Here is a 20,988-nt window from a genome sequence, read left to right as displayed (position 1 = left end):
GGATCTGGATGGAGGGACATGAGTTATTCAAACACAGTTTAACTCTCAGAAAGTTGGCCATTTGGAATGTGCCCTTATTATTCTGAAATTCTTTTCTTTCTTGTGTTTTCCATTATTTTCCTCTCAACTTTTTTCTAATAGTATCCATGGGGTCATTCATATTTTGAGTATTCAGTATGCAATTTAGTGGCCATTTCTGATCCCTCTTATTGTGTTTTTAATTATCAGTATACCAGCTGATTGTAGTATGATTTTAGAGTCCTATTTACAATAAAAGAAAACAGAATACTAAGATATTACCGTTTTTTAAGTAGCAATAGACGCTGTAATGCTGCATGGATAGAGAGGGTTCTGAGATCCCAATAAACTACTTATGCCTTAGTTTTAAGCTTTTATATTCAACTTATAAACATGAACAACTTCAAATGATCACGTAAACAAAGAAAATACTGTCAATCTTGATAATGTAAGGAAAGAATTAACACACTATGGAAATAGGGAGAGGAGAGTTGAAAGAAAGGATAGGAGCACAGATGTCAAGAAGGCAGAGTCGAAAATAGGATTTAAAGTTGATGGACCAAAAAAGAGATTACATGTGTTTTTTGGAGTTACAAAATAACCAATGAACAAACTATTGAGTAGAAACTAATAAAGATTATAAAGGAAAAAGGGAGATATTAGTGCATTTGAGCTAAATGCTTATTATTTGTAACAAACAGACTATCTCTTAAATCAACATATAACGAGGGTTATTATCTAGACTTGGAAAGACAACATTTTTAAATTAACTCTGGGAAATATAAGAGAGATGGGAAAGAAAGGGTAGGAAATTGCTCATACATAAGTGCATATGTGTGTATATGTTAGCATATAATACTTTTGATAAAAATAAAAAATTAAATTAAAAAATTTAACCCTAGAAGGACTCACACCCAATCCTTCCCTATGGCCCAATAACAAAAAGTTTAGCCTCTGTCAAGGAAGCATTTACTCCAACATCAAAGCACGTACAAATGATTCCTGATATAATTCCAAAATCAGGAGTAGAGCACCTGAGTAGAGCACACACAGTCGAACCCAGGGTTTCTCAACCTTGCCACTACTTTTTGGCCCAGATAATTTTTTTTTTTTTTTTTTTTTTTGTTAAAGGGGGCTGTCTTGCGTACTGTAGGAGTTTAGCAGTAATCCTGACCTTTACCCACAAGATGCCAAAAGTGCCTCATCCCTGCCATCTGCCCATCCCTAGTTATGACAATCAGAAATATCTTCAAACATTGCCAAATGCCCTGGTGGAGAAAAATCAAACCCAGCTGAGAATCACTCAATAATCAAACGGATGAGACAGGAACAGTAATGCACTGAAGACAGAGCCACATAATGAGCCCACTTGATTAACTGTGGTCTGTTGGCTCACTAATCAAAAGAAAATGAGATTAAAATAGAGTTTGGACAGCTGACTACCATTCCAAATGATCAGCAAATGTCCACAGTGAGCTATGATTTGGGAAACATGAATCTGTTATATTTCAGTTGTTTTCAGTTCTTGTGTGCCTCTCACAATGCTGAATGTTATTCATCTTGACCCTAAAGTGATCCATGGCCTTTCTATGACACCCAGACTAATTCTGGGCAAAACCAAACTAAATGAACCAAATAAAAAAATCCTAGCAACTGTCAGCTTTCCTGAGAAACGGTATGTCAAAAGTCCAACATGTCATGTAGATAGTAAATACTTTATCTTATAAACTATATTAAAAAAATCTATCTATCTCTCACACTGTTCCTGGGCTTCTCTGCTGATGCTGGACACTCCTTGAAATCTACTCAGCCATTCCAGTGTAGAAGCAAGCCTTGGAGTACGTGGGAGTTAACACTTCATGGGTCAACCCTTGGCCAATTGTGTTAAATGCTCCCCTTTCCATCCATTGAACAGGCAATTCTGGATTCCAACATGGCGGCGGGCGCAGAGAGATCAAGTCTCTGACCTCTTCAGCTGTGCGGGCATAGGGAGTCGTAAACAATCTAAATTCTGTTTGCCCAGGATCACTAGGCAATGCTGAACTGACGTGGATCTGGGGCGAACAGTCTGGGCCTCTCAGAACACACACCGAGCCCGGATCGGCTGAATTCAAGCTCCCGTTCACCTGCTTCCCGCAGACAAACAGCTGTGACTCAGCACTAATCCATCCGGCTGAAACAACTGGTCAGCCCTTCTGTTCCTACGGAGGTAAATGCCAACCGAGCCTTCATAGGTAGTGGCCACAGGTTTGAAATGGGGCTTGGGAGAGACACTAAGGACCCACCCGTTGCATTGGTCACCCGGCAAAGGAAAACGAACTGTTGCCATTGGGAAGAGATACCACCATGGCAGAGAACTGACGTCACCAGACTGCGGTGGAGGAGATAACTTCATTGAAACCTGCGGCTACAGGTGTGTAATTCCCTAACCTTCCCTCTCCACACGTCGGGGAAACCTTAAGGGCCCCTCCCAGCTCTCCCTTAAGGGCTCCCCCCAGCTCTCCCGTGAGCGCGACAGCCAGACCGAGGGAATCAGACGTGGCGCGGGACCCGCGACGCGAAACTCCCAGCTACCACTCCCACCAGTGCTGACAACTGAGGTCTCTTGCACCAGCTACCGGGGGCGTGGCTACCGGAGGACAAGTAAAATTCGCTGAGGATTCTCAGCCCCAAGCTCTACAAACTTAGGGTGTGAGGGAATGGCAAACTGGGAGAGTATGCCCAGTCATTCATGAAAACAGGGCTCTTGGGAGCAGCAGACCTGGCGTGTAGCCAGTATTGTGGTGAGCAGCACCCGTGAGAGGGGCCTGGCTAGAGGAAAAGTGGGGAAGTGACTAGACACAAGAGGAGGCCCTAGGCACTCAGGATTGGAGACTCGCCCAGTCTGGGAGAAGGAGCTGCTGCACAGTGATTGGTTCCCACGTATTGACAGGAGAAACTTGGCCTGGTGGACACAGCGCCACCTACTGGAATAGAAGTTAATCAAACTCTAAGACTGCATTTATTAGTTTTTTTTTTTTCTCTTTTTTTTGATTTGGGTTTTTTCTTTCATTTTCATTTTTCTTGTTGTTTTTTAAATTTTTTTTACACTTTTTTTAAAATTTTTTTTCTTCTAATTTTAATTTTATTTTTTTATTATTATTTTTAAAAATTTTTTTCTTTTTTTATTTCCTATATTTTTTTCTTCTTTTGTCTTTTCATTTCTTTTCAATTTTCTTATTCCCCCTTCCTTGAATTCTACCTGCTTACTCTCATTCTCTTTAGTGACTTCTTTTTTTTTTAACTTTTTTTTTTTTTTTAAAGAGAGAGAGAGATAGAGAGAGAGAGAATTTTAATATTTATTTTTTAGTTTTCGGCAGACACAACATCTTTGTAAGTGGTGCTGAGGATCGAACCTGGGCTGCACGCACCCCAGGCGAGCGCACTACCACTTGAGCCACATCCCCAGCCCTCTTTAGTGACTTCTTCCCTTCCCTTCTAATACCTTTTCTCCCAAGCATCAAATAAATTTATAGGAGTAAACAGTAACTCAGCAGTCAAACAGAACAAGAAGTAACATGAGCAACTTGAAAAAGCAAGGAAGAAAAGGAGTACAAACAATGCAGGAAAGCCTAAATATTCAGGAGGACCTAGAGTCATCAGAAAAATGGTCATATAAAGAACTCAAGGAACACCTTAGACAGATGGAATGGAACCTGAAAGAGGATACGAGAAAGCAAATTCAAGCAGCGAAAGAACACATTGAGAATGAATTACATAAACGGATAAAAGAAGAAGTTAAGCATCTTTATCAGGAGATAGAGATTATAAAAAATAATCAAACAATAATTCTAGAAATGAAGGAAACGATAAACCAAATTAAAAACTCAATTGAGAGTATCACTAACAGAGTGGAGCAAGTAGAAGCCAGAACGTCAGATAATGAAGACAAAATATATCATCTTGAAAAGAGTCTAGCCAACTCAGAAAGGCTGGTAAAAAATCACGAGAAAAACATCCAAGAGTTATGGGATAACATAAAAAAACCAAACTTAAGAGTCATCGGGATAGAAGAAGGTACAGAGATTCAAACCAAGGGAATGAATAACCTGCTGAATGAAATAATTACACAAAACTTTCCAGAAATAAAAAAGGAAACAGATATACAAATTGAAGATGCATACAGGACACCGAGCACACAAAATCACAGTAGACCAACGCCAAGACACATTGTTATGAAGATATCCAATATACAGAACAAAGAGAAAATATTAAAAGCTACAAGAGAAAGGAGACAGATTACATTCAGGGGTAAACCAATAAGGTTAACAACGGATTTTTCATCACAGACCCTGAAAGCAAGAAGGTCATGGAACAATGTATTTCAAACACTGAAAGACAATGGATGCCAACCAAGAATTCTGTATCCAGCAAAATTAAGCTTCAGGTATGACAACGAAATAAAAATCTTTCATGATAAACAAAAGTTAAAAGAATTTGCAGCCAGAAAACCAGCATTGCAAAGCATTTTGAGCAAAACACTACACGAGGAAGAAATGAAAAACAATAACCAAAACCATCAGTGGGAAGTGCCCCGGTAAAGACAGAGGGCGAGGGGAAAGATAATCATGGAGAAACAAGCTAAATTTTTTTAAAAAAGGATAAATAATCAAACATGGGTGGAAGTACAAACCATATATCAATAGTAACTCTGAATGTTAATGGCTTAAACTCTCCAATAAAGCGACATAGGCTGGTAACATGGATTAAAAAACCAAATCCAAGAATATGCTGCATCCAGGAGACACATCTGATTGGAAAAGACATACACAGGCTGAAGGTGAAAGGTTGGGAAAAAATATACCATGCACACAGTCCTCGTAAGCAAGCAGGGGTGGCCATCCTCATATCGAATAAAATCGACTTCAAGACTAAGTTAATCAAAAGGGATAAGGAAGGACATTATATACTGTTAAAAGGAACCATTCACCATCAAGACATAACAATTATCAATATTTATGCACCAAATAATGGTGCTGCGACATTCATAAAACAAATTCTCCTCAAGTTCAAGAATCAAATACACCACAACACAATAATTATAGGTGACTTCAACACACCTCTCTCACCATTGGACAGATCCTCCAAACAAAAGTTGAATAAAGAAACTATAGAACTCAATATCACAATCAATAACCTAGACTTAACTGACATATATAGAATATATCAACCATCATCAAATGGATATACTTTTTTCTCAGCAGCACATGGATCCTTCTCAAAAATAGATCATATATTATGCCATAGGGCAACCCTCAGTAACTATAAAGGGGTGGAGATAATACCTTGCATTTTATCTGATCATAATGGAATGAAACTGGAAATCAATGATAAAAGAAGGAAGGAAAAATCCTACATCACATGGAAAATGAACAATATGTTACTGAATGATCAATGGGTTACAGAAGACATAAAGGAGGAAATCAAAAAATTCTTAGAGATAAATGAAAATACAGACACAACATATCGGAATCTATGGGACACAATGAAAGCAGTTTTAAGAGGGAAATTCATCGCCTGGTGGTCATTCCTCAAAAAAAGAAAAAAACAACAAATAAATGAGCTCATACTTCATCTCAAAGCCCTAGAAAAGGAAGAGCAAACCAACAGCAAATGTAGCAGAAGGCAAGAAATAATTAAAATCAGAGCGGAAATCAATGAAATTGAAACAAAAGAAACTATTGAAAAAATTAACAAAACTAAAAGTTGGTTCTTCGAAAAAATAAATAAGATCGACAGACCTTTAGCCATGCTAATGAAGAGAAGAATAGAGAGAACTCAAATTACTAACATACGGGATGAAAAAGGCAATATCACAACAGATGCTACAGAAATACAGAAGACAATTAGAAATTATTTTGAAAACCTATATTCCAATAAAATAGAAGATAGTGAAGACATCGATAAATTTCTTAAGTCATATGATTTGCCCAGACTGAGTCAGGAGGATACACAGAATTTGAACAGACCAATATCAATGGATGAAGTTGAAGAAGCAATCAAAAGACTACCAACCAAGAAAAGCCCAGGACCGGATGGGTATACAGTGGAGTTTTACAAAACCTTTAAAGAAGAATTAATATCAATACTTTTCAAGTTATTTCAGGAAATAGAAAAAGAGGGAGCTCTTCCAAATTCATTCTATGAGGCCAACATCACCCTGATTCTGAAACCAGACAAAGACACCTCAAAGAAAGAAAACTACAGACCAATACCTCTAATGAACCTAGATGCAAAAATCCTCAATAAAATTCTGGCGAATTGAATACAAAAACACATCAAAAAAATTGTGCACCATGATCAAGTAGGATTCATCCCTGGGATGCAAGGATGGTTCAATATACGGAAATCAATAAATGTTATTCACCACATCAATAGACTTAAAGATAAGAACCATAGGATCATCTCGATAGACGCAGAGAAAGCATTCGACAAAGTACAGCATCCCTTTATGTTCAAAACGTTAGAAAAACTAGGGATAACAGGAACTTACCTTGACATTGTAAAAGCTATCTATGCTAAGCCTCAGGCTAGCATCATTCTGAATGGACAAAAGTTGAAAGCATTCCCTCTAAAATCTGGAACAAGACAGGGATGCCCTCTCTCACCACTTCTATTTAATTTAGTCCTTGAAATACTAGCCAGAGCAATTAGACAGACAAAAGAAATTAAAGGCATAAAAATAGGAAAAGAAGAACTTAAATTATCACTATTTGCGGACGACATGATTCTATACCTAGAAGACCCAAAAGGGTCTACAAAGAAACTACTAGAACTAATAAATGAATTCAGCAAAGTGGCAGGATATAAAATCAACACGCATAAATCAAAGGCATTTCTGTATATCAGCGACAAAACTTCTGAAACGGAAATGAGGAAAAACACTCCATTCACAATATCCTCAAAAAAAAAAAAATACTTGGGAATAAACCTAACAAAAGAGGTGAAAGATTTATACAATGAAAACTACAGAACCCTAAAGAGAGAAGTAGAAGAAGATCTTAGAAGATGGAAAACTATACCCTGTTCATGGATAGGCAGAACTAACATTATCAAAATGGCGATATTACCAAAAGTTCTCTATAGGTTTAATGCAATGCCAATCAAAATCCCAATGGCACTTCTTGTAGAAATAGATAAAGCAATCATGAAATTCATATGGAAAAATAAAAGACCCAGAATAGCAAAAGCAATTCTAAACAGGAAGTGTGAATCAGGCGGTGTAGCGATACCAGATTTCAAACTATATTACAGAGCAATAGTGACAAAAACAGCATGGTACTGGTACCAAAACAGGCGGGTGGACCAATGGTACAGAATAGAGGACACAGAGTCTAATCCACAAAGTTACAACTATCTTATATTGGATAAAGGGGCTAAAAGCATGCAATGGAGGAAGGATAGCATCTTCAACACATGGTGTTGGGAAAACTGGAAATCCATATGCAACAAAATGAAACTGAATCCTTTTCTCTCGCCATGCACAAGAGTTAACTCAAAATGGATCAAGGAGCTAGATATCAAATCAGAGACTCTGCGTCTGATAGAAGAAAAAGTTGGCTCCGATCTACATATTGTGGGGTCGGGCTCCAAATTCCTTAATAGGACACCCATAGAACAAGAGTTAATAACAAGAATCAACAAATGGGACTTACTTAAACTAAAAAGTTTTTTCTCAGCAAGAGAAACAATAAGAGAGGTAAATAGGGAGCCTACATCCTGGGAACAAATTTTTACTCCTCACACTTCAGATAGAGCCCTAATAGCCAGAGTATACAAAGAACTCAAACAATTCGACAATAAGATAACAAATAACCCAATCAACAAATGGGCCAAGGACCTGAACAGACACTTCTCAGAGGAGGATATACAATCAATCAACAAGTACATGAAAAAATGCTCACCATCTCTAGCAGTCAGAGAAATGCAAATCAAAACCACCCTAAGATACCATCTCACTCCAGTAAGATTGGCAGCCATTAGGAAGTCAAACAACAACAAGTGCTGGCGAGGATGTGGAGAAAAGGGTACACTTGTACATTGCTGGTGGGACTGCAAATTGGTGCGGCCAATTTGGAAAGCAGTTTGGAGATTCCTGGGAAAGATGGGAATGGAACCACCATTTGACCCTGCTATTGCCCTTCTCGGACTATTCCCTGAAGACCTTAAAAGAGCATGCTACAGGGATACTGCCACATCGATGTTCATAGCACCACAATTCACAATAGCTAGACTGTGGAACCAACCAGATGCCCGGATAAAAAAAATGTGGCATTTATACACCATGGAAATTACGCAGCACTAAAAAATGACAAAATCATGGAATTTGCAGGGAAATGAATGGCACTAGAGCAGATTATGCTTAGTGAAGCTAGCCAATCTCTAAAAAACAAATACCAAATGTCTTCTTTGATATAATGAGAGCAACTATGAACAGAGTAGGGAGGAAGAGCAGGAAGAAAAGATTAACTTTAAACAGAGACATGAGATGAGAGGGAAAGAGAGAGAAAAGGGAAATTGCATGGAAATGAAGGGAGACCCTCATTGCTATACAAAATTACATATAAGAGGTTGTGAGGGGAATGGGAAAATAAACAAGGAGAGAAATGAATTACAGTAGATGGGGTAGAGAGAGAAGATGTGAGGGAAGGGGAGGGGGGATCGTAGGGGATAGGAAAGGTAGCAGAATACAACAGTTACTAATAGGGCATTATGAAAAATTGTGGATGTGTAACCGACGTGATTCTGCAATCTGCATTTGTGGTAAAATTGGGAGTTCATAACCCACTTCAATCTAATGTATGAAATATGATATGTCAAGAGCTTTGCAATGTTGTGAACAACCAAAAAAAAAAAATAAAAAAAAATTAAAAAATCTTTTTTTTTTCTTATATAAGGATTGAACCAGTACTGGGGATTGAACTAGGGGGTCTTTACCACTGAGCTACATCCCCAGACCTTTTTTACTTTAAGACAGAGTCTTTTTTTTTTTTAAGAGAAAGACTGACATTTATTTTTTAGTTTTCAAGGGACACAACATCTTTGTTTGTATGTGGTGCTGAGGATCGAACCTGGGCCGCACGCGTGCCAGGCGAGCGCGCTACCGCTTGAGCCACATCCCCAGCCCCAAGACAGAGTCTTACTAAATTGCCAAGGTTGGTCTCAACTTGGTGATCTTCCTGCCTCAGCCTCCCAAGTCACTAGGGTCATAGGTGTGTGCCACTGTACACAGCAGGAATTTCCAAAGGTAATTTGACTAAGCATAACTTTTGCCTTGTATGTTAATTTTGAAACTTATAAAATGTAACTCCTCTATAGTTTTAGGACATTCATCCATTCATTACCCACATATCCAGCTTTTATAAAATGCCCTGTGTGTGTCAAGCACATGGTAGATGTTATAAAAACATGGTTAATGATCTGAATATAAACTAAATTTCTAAGAGTACAATTACCATGTAAATGCAGGAAGCTCTAAGTTGGTGTGTTACTTACTAATTTGTTTGGAATTTTGTCAAAAATTGATTCCTAAAGGGATGGAAAATATACACCAACATTTACTTTGTTTCTTCTTCTCTTTTATTTTATTGTAATGGCATTATATAATACATAGGTAGTACACTAGTTTTCTATGGCTGCTCTAAAAAACTATCATAAATTTGGTGGCTTAAAACAACAGAAATTTATTTTTTTCACAGTTCTGAAGGCCATAAGTCCAAATTCAGTTTAGCTGAGCCAAAATCAAGGTGTCAACATGGCACATTCCTTTTTAAGGTTCTGGAAAGACTCTATTCCTTGTCTCTTCCAGGTTCTGGTACTGTTATTATACCTTTATTTGTGGTTTTATCACTCCACTCTCTGCCTATGGTCACACTGCTTCTTCTGTCTGTGTTCTTCCTTCTATGACACATATGACTGAATTTAGAGCCTGCCAAGATAATCTTGCTATCTCAAACTCCTTAACTTAGTCATACCTACAGAGTTCTTTTTTGTCATATAATATAACATCCACAGGTTCTAGGAGTTAGGATGTGACTGTCTTTTGGAGGGCAATTATTCAATCCACCACAGGTACATTATAATACCTACTGATTTTTTTTTTCAGGTAGTAACAGGAGCATTTAGAAAATATTTACTATAAAAAGGGAGTGTTGAAAATTACTGCCCTAGACAGTTTTAAAAACCTTTGCTTTAAAAGACAAAACAAGTTGAACACAGTAGCTCTCCCCTGTAATCCTAGCTACTTTAGGGGAGGATCTTGAGTTCCAGGCCATTCTGAGCAACACAGAGAGACTTCATCTCAAAACAAAACAAATGGGAAAAAAACCCCACAAAACAAAATATGGACAGCAAAAGGCCCTTTCACTCCACATGTTCCATTACTAAAAATAAAAATCCTCATAAAAGAATTGTAATCTTCTATAGGAAGAGGAAGACAGGGGACTATATTCTCTTTCTCAAAAAAAGAGACTATGTTATAGGATTCAGAAAAGACCAAAATTCTCTCTGGAAGCAACAAGTGGTGAATTGCAGTATCTACCTTGAGTCTTAAACCTCTCACTGCCTCAGCAAAAAAACCCACATATTTTTTTCCTTTTCCTTGGTTCTATTTAATTACACATAACATTGGGATTCATTTTGACATAACTATATAGGCATGGAATATAATTTGCTCTAATTCAGTCCTGGGTACTTCCCTTTCCCTTCTCCCTCCTCCTGCTCCCTTTATTTCTTCCCCAGCTCCCTTCTGTTTCTTTCTTCTTCCCTTACCTCCCCCCACCTTTTTCTTTTTATGATGAAAGCACCTGAAATCTACTGTCTTGGCAAATCTCTAATAAATAATACAGTATTAACTATATTCAACACGCTGTACATTAATTTTTATATTTATGCATCATCTATGATTTCATAAACTTTGATCATCAACTCCTCATCCCTCCCCACCTCCCCAGAGCCCCTGTAAACTGTTCTATTCTTTGTTTCCATGTCTTTGACTTTTTTAGATTCCACATGTAAATGAGAAGATGCAGAATTTTTCTTTCTATGTCTTGCTTATTTTACTTAGCAAACTTGAAAAGATCTCTTTTTTTAAGGCTGAATAATGTTACATTATAAATATATAATTTCTTTATTCATTCATCTACTGACAGACACTTAGGTTCTTTCCACAATTTGGCTATTGGGAATGATACTACAGTTGACAGGAGAGCACTGATTATCTCTACAAGGTACTGATTTCATATCCTGTGTGCACATAACCCAAAGAGGAACTGCTGGATCCCATGGTTTCTTTTACCCAGTAGTATGTATTTTAAATTCCTCTATACCTTTTTTTTTAAAAAAATTATTTTTTAGTTGTACACAATACCTTTGTTTTATTTATTTTCATGTGGTACCTGAGGATTGAACCCAGGGCCTGCATGCACTAGGTGAGCACTCTACCACTGAGCCACAATCCTAGTCCCCTTTTTGTATCTTGATGGCTCATTTCTTTATTTATTGTATCAATATGTTTCAATGGCTTTTTTTTCATTCACTAATGAGGATATTTTGGTTGCTCCCAAATTTCACCAATTGTAAATAACACTGCTGTAAACATCCATGCATAGGTAGACAGTAAGTCTTGAATTCATTTTAGTAAATACCAAGAGGGGCATCACAGAGTAAGTTATGTTTGGTTTCACAAAAAACAAAGCAAAAATACAAAGAAAAAATGTATTCCAAAGTGGCTATAAATTTTACATTATCAACCTCAGATCAATTGATAAATACAAATCTCTTAAATCAGCACCACACATACAGTAAACTCAATATAAATTTTATCTTTGAAGAAAACAAACCTTGACTAACAAAGGGAATGGTATTATTTGTATTTTGCACCTTACACTCAAACTCCAGATGAATATACATCCTTTGAGGAGAATGCAAACTGGATTGCTCAGTCCTATTTAAAGTATTATTTTTCCTTCCTCTTTAGGATCTTATAATTTATATTCATGTTATGATTCAACTCCAATATAATCCTTGTGAGGGGTTATGGCATGATCTATCCAGTAGCAATAAGGAACAAGAATTAGATCTAAGAAATATTTAAAAATTGATTAGTAACTTGGTGACATATGAGATAAAAACTAAGTGATACCATTCACTGGGGTAGGTACACAGGAATAGAAACACATTTTGAGATGTCAGAGATGAAAGGTAAGTTTAACTTTGAACACACTGGGCTTATAATGCCTATAGAGCATCTAAATGAGAGTTCCAATTATAGCTGATATGGGTATCTGGAGTGTGGAGTGAAATCATCAATCCATAACTGGTCAACTATAACAGTTTACAGTATTATTCAGAGACAGCAAGGCATGAAGGTGATAAAGACTGTGGTGAGTTGAGACAACTATGTGAGGGATAGTGCAAAGGTGGGAAAATCAAATTAAAGTCCTAGTTGGGGGTGAAGAATTGTCAAAGAGCTGGGCTATTTCAGAGAATGAGAAAAGTGGAAGATGGTGGTGGCTGGAGAACTGGACATTTAAAAATGAGATTTTGGATGGCAACACCATTTTGGTAATGACATGATCAACCAAGAAAATATGACCAAGAAATAAATAGGCTGAGGTAGATAGAGGATATAATCATTGAAGAGATTCAAGAACTAAAAATATTATAATATTTGGCTACATGAACACAGAAATCATCTAAAAATATGATGGGGCAATATTGAAGAAACTAAAAGAAATGGGAGATTAATATTTTGGCTCTTAATTAAAATATTCTTGAAATGACAGGAGATGGTATAGGAGTATTTGGACAATAACAACATGGAGAGGAGTAGGTGGTATATACTTATGTGATTCAAAGTTGGGGGTTTAAGAGGAAGAAGATGGTTGAGAAGTAGATATGAGATATAACCAGGGCATCCATCCAATCTTCCAAATGGTATGAGGGACATGGAAGGAAAGAGTGAACAATGATGCAGTGTCCTCAGAGGAGCTGAGTATTTTCTTAGGTTAAGAAAAGGAAGAGAATGTTCAGAAAAGAATCAAGGACATGCAGGTTTTGCTGATTGTGAGTTCAGGAGCATAGTGGAAGGGTTTTAGGAGGTGGAGACAATAGGAAAATGAGGTCAGAAAACAGGCAACAGCTATAATGGATGAGTCTGGGAAATAAAGAATAACTGAAGTGACTGACATATTTGAGATAAATATTATGATACTATTAATCCAAATGGTTTTGAGGCATAGGATGGTAATAACAGTGCTTGGGAAGGCTTAGGGACTAGAGTAGGGGTTTGGGCCAGAAGCATACAAAGTTCTATAATTCTCATTCCCTTTTTCTAATAGTGATGTAGAGGCCAGAGGAAGGAAGCTGAAAGTTTAATTCCAGAGCACAAGATGTGTTCCCATGGAATGGCAATAAGCCAACTGTTTCTAAGATCGCAGTGTCCATGACACTTTGCAATATTTCAAGATTTTGTCCCAGTGAGTACACGTAATAGGAGCTAGCATTTATCAAGGACTTGAAATTTTATACACGTTATTTTATTTCATTTTCAGAACAATCCCAAGAGGAAAGTATTATCAGAGCCATTTTACATACAGCAAACTAAGGCTAATGAGAATAAGATACCTTATATGCCACCTCAGCTCCCAAGAAAAGTCTTGCTAGACCCAATCCTATATAAAATCCAAAACAAGAGAATTTCATGTGAAGAAATACTTTGGTTCTTAATCAAGATAAATATTTCTCTTCACTTTTTACCTCCAGACAAAGAAATTATTTTGTAAAGACTTAAAATACCTCTTTTTCTGGACGATTCCAATACAAACATTGTAACTAGTTTATGATAGTCCAACAAACCAATAGCAAAAATTAGCTACATTAATTCTCTAGACTTCTGCAAATGTATTAGGGAGGGAGAGGGAGCCTACCTCCAGAGAATTACAATGACTGAAGGAATTCAATCAATGGAAGACACCTGCATCAGTTCAGTACATATGAAGAACCATGAAAAAGTTAGTTCACAGACCAAAATAAGCTGCAAAAGTCAAAGAAAAAGAAAAAAGAGAAAGAGATGTTTTTACTTTATATGCCCAAGAGTTACAGAAAAGAAGAGGAGGCAGTGTTAGAATTTTAAAGTTAAATACAGATGAACTAAAAGGAGAGGGAAAAAATTAACATCATTTAGTAGCTCCATTAAATTGAATACTACTTCCCCAAATTAAATTTAATAAAACATTTTAGTTAAAGAAGACTTAATTGCCACAGAGCATTAATTTTTTAATAGAATTCATCAAAAGAACTTATTACAATGTTAAATAAACTATCACAATTCAATGAAAGTAATTTTCACACAAATAAGCAAAATTTCAAAATTAAAATTTTAGTTAAGATTCAGCAGGATATACAAATATATTTATCTAAAACTATTATTTGAGATGTGGTTACAAACAACTTTCTTCTTTGCATTGTTTCCTAGCATTTTCATCTGTCTACACATTCACCTATGAGCAGAGACATGCATCTGTAGGCAAGATGACCAAAGCAATGGTACATATTACATTTATGAACTATGAATCCTAGTTGTTTTTCCATTAAAAATCACACAGAGGGCTTGCTAAGAAATCTGTTTATAAAAAAAGATTGACAGGTGTTTCTGATGAATAGACAAGTTTTAGGAAAACAAACTTGAGCAATGGTTTTAGAACTATGTTCTGAAGAGTTAAAATTCTCCAAAAATATCTTTGGATTTCTTTCACCTGTTTAAATCCAGAATAAGTCAATTTTTGTTGTTGTTGGGTACCAGGAATTGAACTCAGGGGCACTCAACCACTGAGCCACATCTCCAGTCCTATTTTGTATTTTATTTAGAGACAGGATCTCACTGAGCTGCTTAGTGCCTCAATTTTGCTGAGGCTGGCTTTGAACTTGTGATGCTCCTGTTTTAGCATCCCAAGCTGCTAGGATTACAGGCATGTACCACCATGCCCGGCCCAGAAAAAGCCTATTTTTAAAATCTATTTTATGTATCTATTCTGCTTCTAAAAGTATGAAAGCCATACAACCAGACAGAGCTAAGTGAACTCTCCAATGTGGAAATTCAACTCCTGATTTTGGCATCAAAACTGATCTAATCCAAGGATAAAAGAGACTGAATAGATAAAAGACTAGACCAGACCAGGAACAATGGCTATAGGATATGTGTTAATGTCAAAAGGAAAACCTTATAAAGGTAGTTGTGTAATTCATATATTTTTATTATTGCAACTTTAAATAACTTATACATAATAAAGTTCCAAATGGAAAAAATATACACACATATATTGTATTAATTGCACATACTTCTGTCAATTAAGAAAAATTACCTTATTCGAGACTTGTAAGTAAAAATATCAAGCATATTAAAATAAATTCAAAGCTTTATGACCTTGCCTCCTAAAATCCTAGTTCTGCCACTCCAAGCTCTGTCTAGAAGACAGACAGAAGGCAGGGAAGGAAGTTATAGATCTGAGAAGGTATTCTCCTTAAGGAAATGATCAACCAAGGAGAAATAAGATCATAATGAATATTGTTGCTTCCCTGTAAGCATATGCTTTGAACACCTCTTAGGTGCCTCCCTTAATCTACTCTAACCCAGAAAACAACATTGTGCTTTGTGGTGGAAAGTAGTTAAAATGCTAGTCTCCTTCTTCTGTCCTGTGCTTGGATATTTCCCCATAGGACTTGGTCTATATAGCCTGGCATTTGAAATTTTTCATTTTGACCACTCTATGTATTAATGGAAATTAGATTTTGTGTGTGTGTGAGTGCATGTGTGCGCATGCTGCTGGAGACTGAACCCAGGGCCTGCATGCTGAACATACATTCTACTACTAACCTACACTCTTGGCTCTAGCAATTAAGATTTGAGATATCCAATCCTATATGTAAACAGAAACTCAGGGCACTGCTTCATCAAATGAACCAGCATGGTAATTTTACTCACCTGTCTGAATACACATACTAAGCAGGAGATGAACTGAGTAAGAACCCAGGAGAGCAACCATCAGCAGCAATAAACTAAAATATAAGGGAACACATAGTCAAATCTCACCAGAAGTGTTTCTTTCTTAATGGCATCTCATTACAAAAGCAAATTTCTTTACATTCATATGTTCACAGGAACTATCTCTGAGTTGTAGAAGTATAGTAGAAATTAAGAAGATAGTTTTCTACTCTTCTTTATTTACCAAGATTTATTTAAATGAAAACTACTGCTTTTAAAATTAAAAAAAAATGAGAAACAAGGTTTATTAAAAAAAAGAAAACTTCCTTATTTTACATTCTTGTCTGCTGACTGCTGGTTCAGCCATTCAATGATTTTGATACTTCCCTTTTGTGACTAGTTTTGTCCTAAGCCTAACAAAAAATTTAGTTATGAAATCTCACTGTCTTTGCTCTTCCCTCTCACCCTCCTTCCCATTCCAATGATGTGGACCTCCTTACCATATCTTCATCTATAATATTGAGACCATATTTCCTAGCATCTATTAAAAACACATTCATTCTCCAAATCAAACCAAAACAATTCAGCTAACACACTTCTAATGATGCAATTTGAAAACTGTGCAAACAATGTAATTAGTGGAGTCCTCTCAACAGCATTACAAAAAGAAACAACTACTTATTCTCAGAAAGATACTAGCAGGATAAGCTTTTAGCTATAGAGCTATCCCCAGGGGTTACTCCAATAGTTAAAAAAATTCTATCTTTGTGGTTCACTTAATACTTGTTAATAACAGTTTAACATCACCCAAAGGGACAGATGATATGATTCAATGAGCCCACATCTATGTTAGACTTTGATATATAAAATATAATTTCTCACAGTGAACCAAAAAATAAGTCCTATAATTATGACTTGCCTACAGTGTCTCATATATTTTTGTTTTAAAATTATGAAAGTCTGTGAACACATCCCACAACAAAAGCAAGATGGGATATTTAAAAGTTGATTTGTTTATCAAAAATTTTGGAATAAAAGAAAGAAAAATACCCAAATAAATCTCTATATTTTAAATTTTCCAGTAAAGTAAATCTACTTTTAACAGTAAAACAAAATAAACTTGAATTTCATGCATTCAATTTTCCATGGAGCTAGATGCTAAAGATAAGGTCTAGTTCTAAAGGATTTCAGGGTTTAGTGGGAAAGTAACAAATTGTTATAATAAATTATAATAACATTATGAATATACACAAAGTATTGTGGAAAGCACAGAAAGGCCAGAAAGCCTTCTATTTTGGGCTAATTGGCCTATGAGCTAAGTCTTAAAAGATGCAAAGGAATAGGCATAGAATACCTGGCTTCAGAAAGTGAAATGAGAGTACTTAACAATAGGAGAAAGAGAGGAGATGAAGAGAAATGAAAACAGTGTTTTATTTGCACTCAAAAAATTGCTATTTATAAGTAAGCTGCATAGCTGATGATATGGTTTGGACCTAAAATGTCCTTCAAAGGATCATGTATTGAAGGCTTAGTCCCAATGCAGCAATGTTGAGAAGTGGGGCTTTTGAGAAGTGATTGGATCATAAAGACTCCAACTTTATCAATGGATTAATTCAACTGATGGTCAAAATTGAATGGGATATTGAGACGTGGTGGAAACTGCAGGAGGAGGAACCTATTAAAGTAAGTGGATTTTTGAGGGGCATGCCCTTGTGGACAGTATACCCGTGGCGCTCCTCCCCCTGCTTCCTGACTGCCATGAAGTAAGCAGCTTCTCTCTACCATCTTTCCACCATGAGATACTGCCTCACCAAAGGCCCAGAAACAGTGCAGCCAGTAGACCATGGACTGAAATCTCTTAAATCACAAGCCAAAATAAATCTTTCCTCCTTTGTTTTCTCAGGTATTTTCACAGTGATGAAAAGCTGATTAACAGAGCTAACAAATTTTGGAGACCTAACACAAATGAGTAAACTGAATAAGCCACCTCCTAAGGTTATAAATGGGAATAGATCAAGTTCTGTGTTCAAAATTTGCGATGCTTTTGGATACAGACATGTACTGCATAACAACATTCTGGGTTGAAGAATTACATATAGAATGGTGGTCCCATAAAATTATAATGAATGTGAAATATTACTATTACCTTGTGATATCACAGCTGTCTTATCATATTGCATTCACAAGTTCATGGTTATGCTGGGGTAAACAAACCTCCTGCACTTCCAGTCATACAAAAGTGTAGCATATACTATTATGTATAATATATAATACTTGATAATGTAATAAATGACTGTGGTACTGGTTTATGCTTTTACCATGCTATAAATGTTATCTACAATGTATTCCTACTTACATTAATAAAACTTAACTATAAAAAACAGCCTCAGACATGTTTTTCAGGAGGTATTCCTGAAAAGGGCATTGTTACCATAGAAGACAACAGCTCCATGTGTGAAACTGCCCCTGGAGACTTCTAGGAGGGACAACATATGGAGGTAGAAGATAATGATACTAATTATCCTGACCCTGTGTAGGCCTAGGCTAATTTGGGTGTTTGATTTCAGTTTTTAACCAAAAATTAAATAGGAGAACAAAAAAATTTTAGGGAAAAAACTTAATAGAATGAGGATATAAAGAAAAAACATATTTTTTGCATAGCTATACAAGTGTTTGTGTTTTAAGCTAACTATTATCTTATTATCTTATTTGCCTATATTATTCAGTATTGTAACATGCTATCCAGGTTTATAGCACAGGAACAACAGGTGGAATACAGCCTAGGCTAAAAGAGCCAAAAAGTTTAAATTTTTTAAAAGTTTATAGAGTAAAAATGTTACTATAAGCTAAGGTTATTTATTATTGAAGAGAAAAAACTTTTTTTATAAATATATTTTAACCTAAGAGTACAATGTTTATAAAGCATACAGCAGTATACAATAATGTTCTAGGCCTTCATATTCATCACCACTGACTCACCCAGAGCAATTTTTAGTCCTGTAAGTTCCATTCATGGTTTTTGCCCTATACAGGGGCATTATTATTATTATTATGCTGGGGATTGAATCCAGGGCCTTGTGCATGTGAGGGAAGCACTCTACCAACTGAGCTATATCCCCAGCCCCAGGTGCATTATTTTTATACTGTTTTTACTGTATCTTCTCTATCTTTGTTTAGATACACATACTATTCTGTTATAATTGCCTATAGTATTCAGTATTGTAACATGCTATCCAGGTTTATAGCACAGGAACAACAGATAGAATACAGCCTAGGTGTGTAGTACCATCTACGTTTGTATTGTGTGATATTCACACAACAATGAAATTGCCTAAAAATTCCTCAAACACATCCCCCTCGTTAAGCTACAGATTAGCAACAAAGGTAGCAAAAAAAAATCACTAAAATCTCAGAAATAATTTTAACAGAAATTGTATAATTGTAGCTGCTGGAACCTAACTTTTTTCTTCTCAATGTACAATCAAAATGAAATTAAAAGAAAAAAAAACTCACCTAAATCCAAGGATACCTGTATTAGCCATAACATAAGCTAAGCCAAGGATGCCACTTCCCATGATGGCATTCATCAAATTAAAGACTGAGAAACCAAAGGAAACTCCTGGGGATACCTGTCTGTGAAGTCCCTGTAAGCACAGAAATTTAATAGTGTTAAATATCTGGAGAGTGAAGTTCAAATTTTGCCCAGTAAATCACTGAGAGGTTATGAAGGTCATCTCCCACAAACAAGAAGGCTTTGCAGGACATGCTAGTTGCTTAATCAGAACAGGTTTTCTTTTGTTTCCTTCTCACCTCCTAGAGATATAGCTTCAGGAATCTGGTTTCCTAGGAAAATCATCTCTCCCAGTACAGAGGCCAGGTAGGTTTCAGGAAGAGACATGACTAATCTTGTGACTACAAGATAGGAATGGGATGGGGACTGAGAGGAGGAACATGGACTCAGCTCATGTGATTCCTTAAGAAACCCTGAGTCAGCTTGTGGAAGTGCTGTCCACAACTGTTCTTCCTATTACTAAGGCTGCAAAATAAAATCTTTATTTTTATACTTAATGTATTTAGTTCTCCCAATTGGAACAATGGTTAGGAATACCTTGCAATGGCAATATAATAAATAGAAACAATTCAAGATTCTTTGGCAAGTATATCCCTGAGAATACCATGTCCCCAAATAGCAGTTGGGAGCAAAACTCTCCAAGAATTTCAGTTAAAAAGCGGAGGTGCAGGCTGTGGACACAGCTCAGTGGTATAACCATGCCATAAGACCATGAGTCAATATATTTAGCACCGCAAAAATAACTAAATAAAAAAAGGGAAATGTTATGTGTGCTTATTACCAGGCAACCTCCATTCCTTCACACTACAGATCTCCCTATTGAGATGTTCATAGCCCTCCAATAACTAAGTCAAGAAAAGAAACATCTCGTTACTCTTGCAAAGACCTCACAAAACTGGTGGAGGACACTGGAAGGCGACAAGGACACTAACAAACAGCGATGGTGGTTCAATCCTGTCGGGTGCCCAACCTCCTCCACTCAGTGCTGCATCTCTTCCACCTGAGCCGGTACAGAAAGAAAACTTAAACTTTTATCCCTAGAATGTGGGAGGTTGCGGCCACACTCGTAAGCCTGAGGATCTCATCTGAGTCTCCGCTGCTGCCTTTGGGACCCACTGGCAGGCTCCAACTTTATGCCTTTCCCCACGCCTCCCCGGTCTTTTCCAGTTCTTATTTGGCAGGCACTTAAGGGGTGCTGCAAGGCGTCAGCGCCGGCGCAAGAGCGGAGCCCACTTACGTTGCTTAGCAACGGGCTCAACTCTTCGGCCGCCGCCACCTCTTCAGAAGGCTGGGAAGAGACGAGCCAGCCCTGCTCAGCGTTGATGCTCCCCCAAAACGCCTCCATGCCACTCCTTGGTGGACTACCGGGTCCATCCGC

General features: G+C 36.9%; 1 protein-coding gene across 3 annotated transcripts in view; it reads right to left on the bottom strand.

The window, feature by feature from the left end:
• SLC38A6 (solute carrier family 38 member 6) overlaps window positions 1-20,980 on the bottom strand; it is a 64,677-nt gene extending 43,697 nt beyond the window's left edge. For 2 of the 3 annotated variants that reach the window (XM_081288972.1, XM_081288973.1), the window contains exons 1-3: window positions 20,848-20,980; window positions 19,553-19,683; window positions 16,040-16,113 (exon numbers count right to left, since the gene is read on the bottom strand). In XM_081288972.1, coding sequence (XP_081145098.1) covers window positions 16,040-16,113; window positions 19,553-19,683; window positions 20,848-20,955 — 313 coding nt within the window. In that variant the 5' untranslated portion in view covers window positions 20,956-20,980. The remainder of the gene's footprint in view (window positions 1-16,039; window positions 16,114-19,552; window positions 19,684-20,847) is intronic. The other variant, XM_081288974.1, reaches the window with a different exon arrangement.
• Between the last annotated feature and the right edge of the window lie 8 nt (window positions 20,981-20,988).

Source organism: Spermophilus citellus (assembly GCF_964194105.1).
Source record: "Spermophilus citellus genome assembly, chromosome: 4".
Lineage (NCBI taxonomy): Eukaryota > Metazoa > Chordata > Mammalia > Rodentia > Sciuridae > Spermophilus > Spermophilus citellus.
The sequence above is the reverse complement of the archived record's forward strand: the minus strand, read 5'-3'. Positions and strand labels throughout refer to the sequence as shown.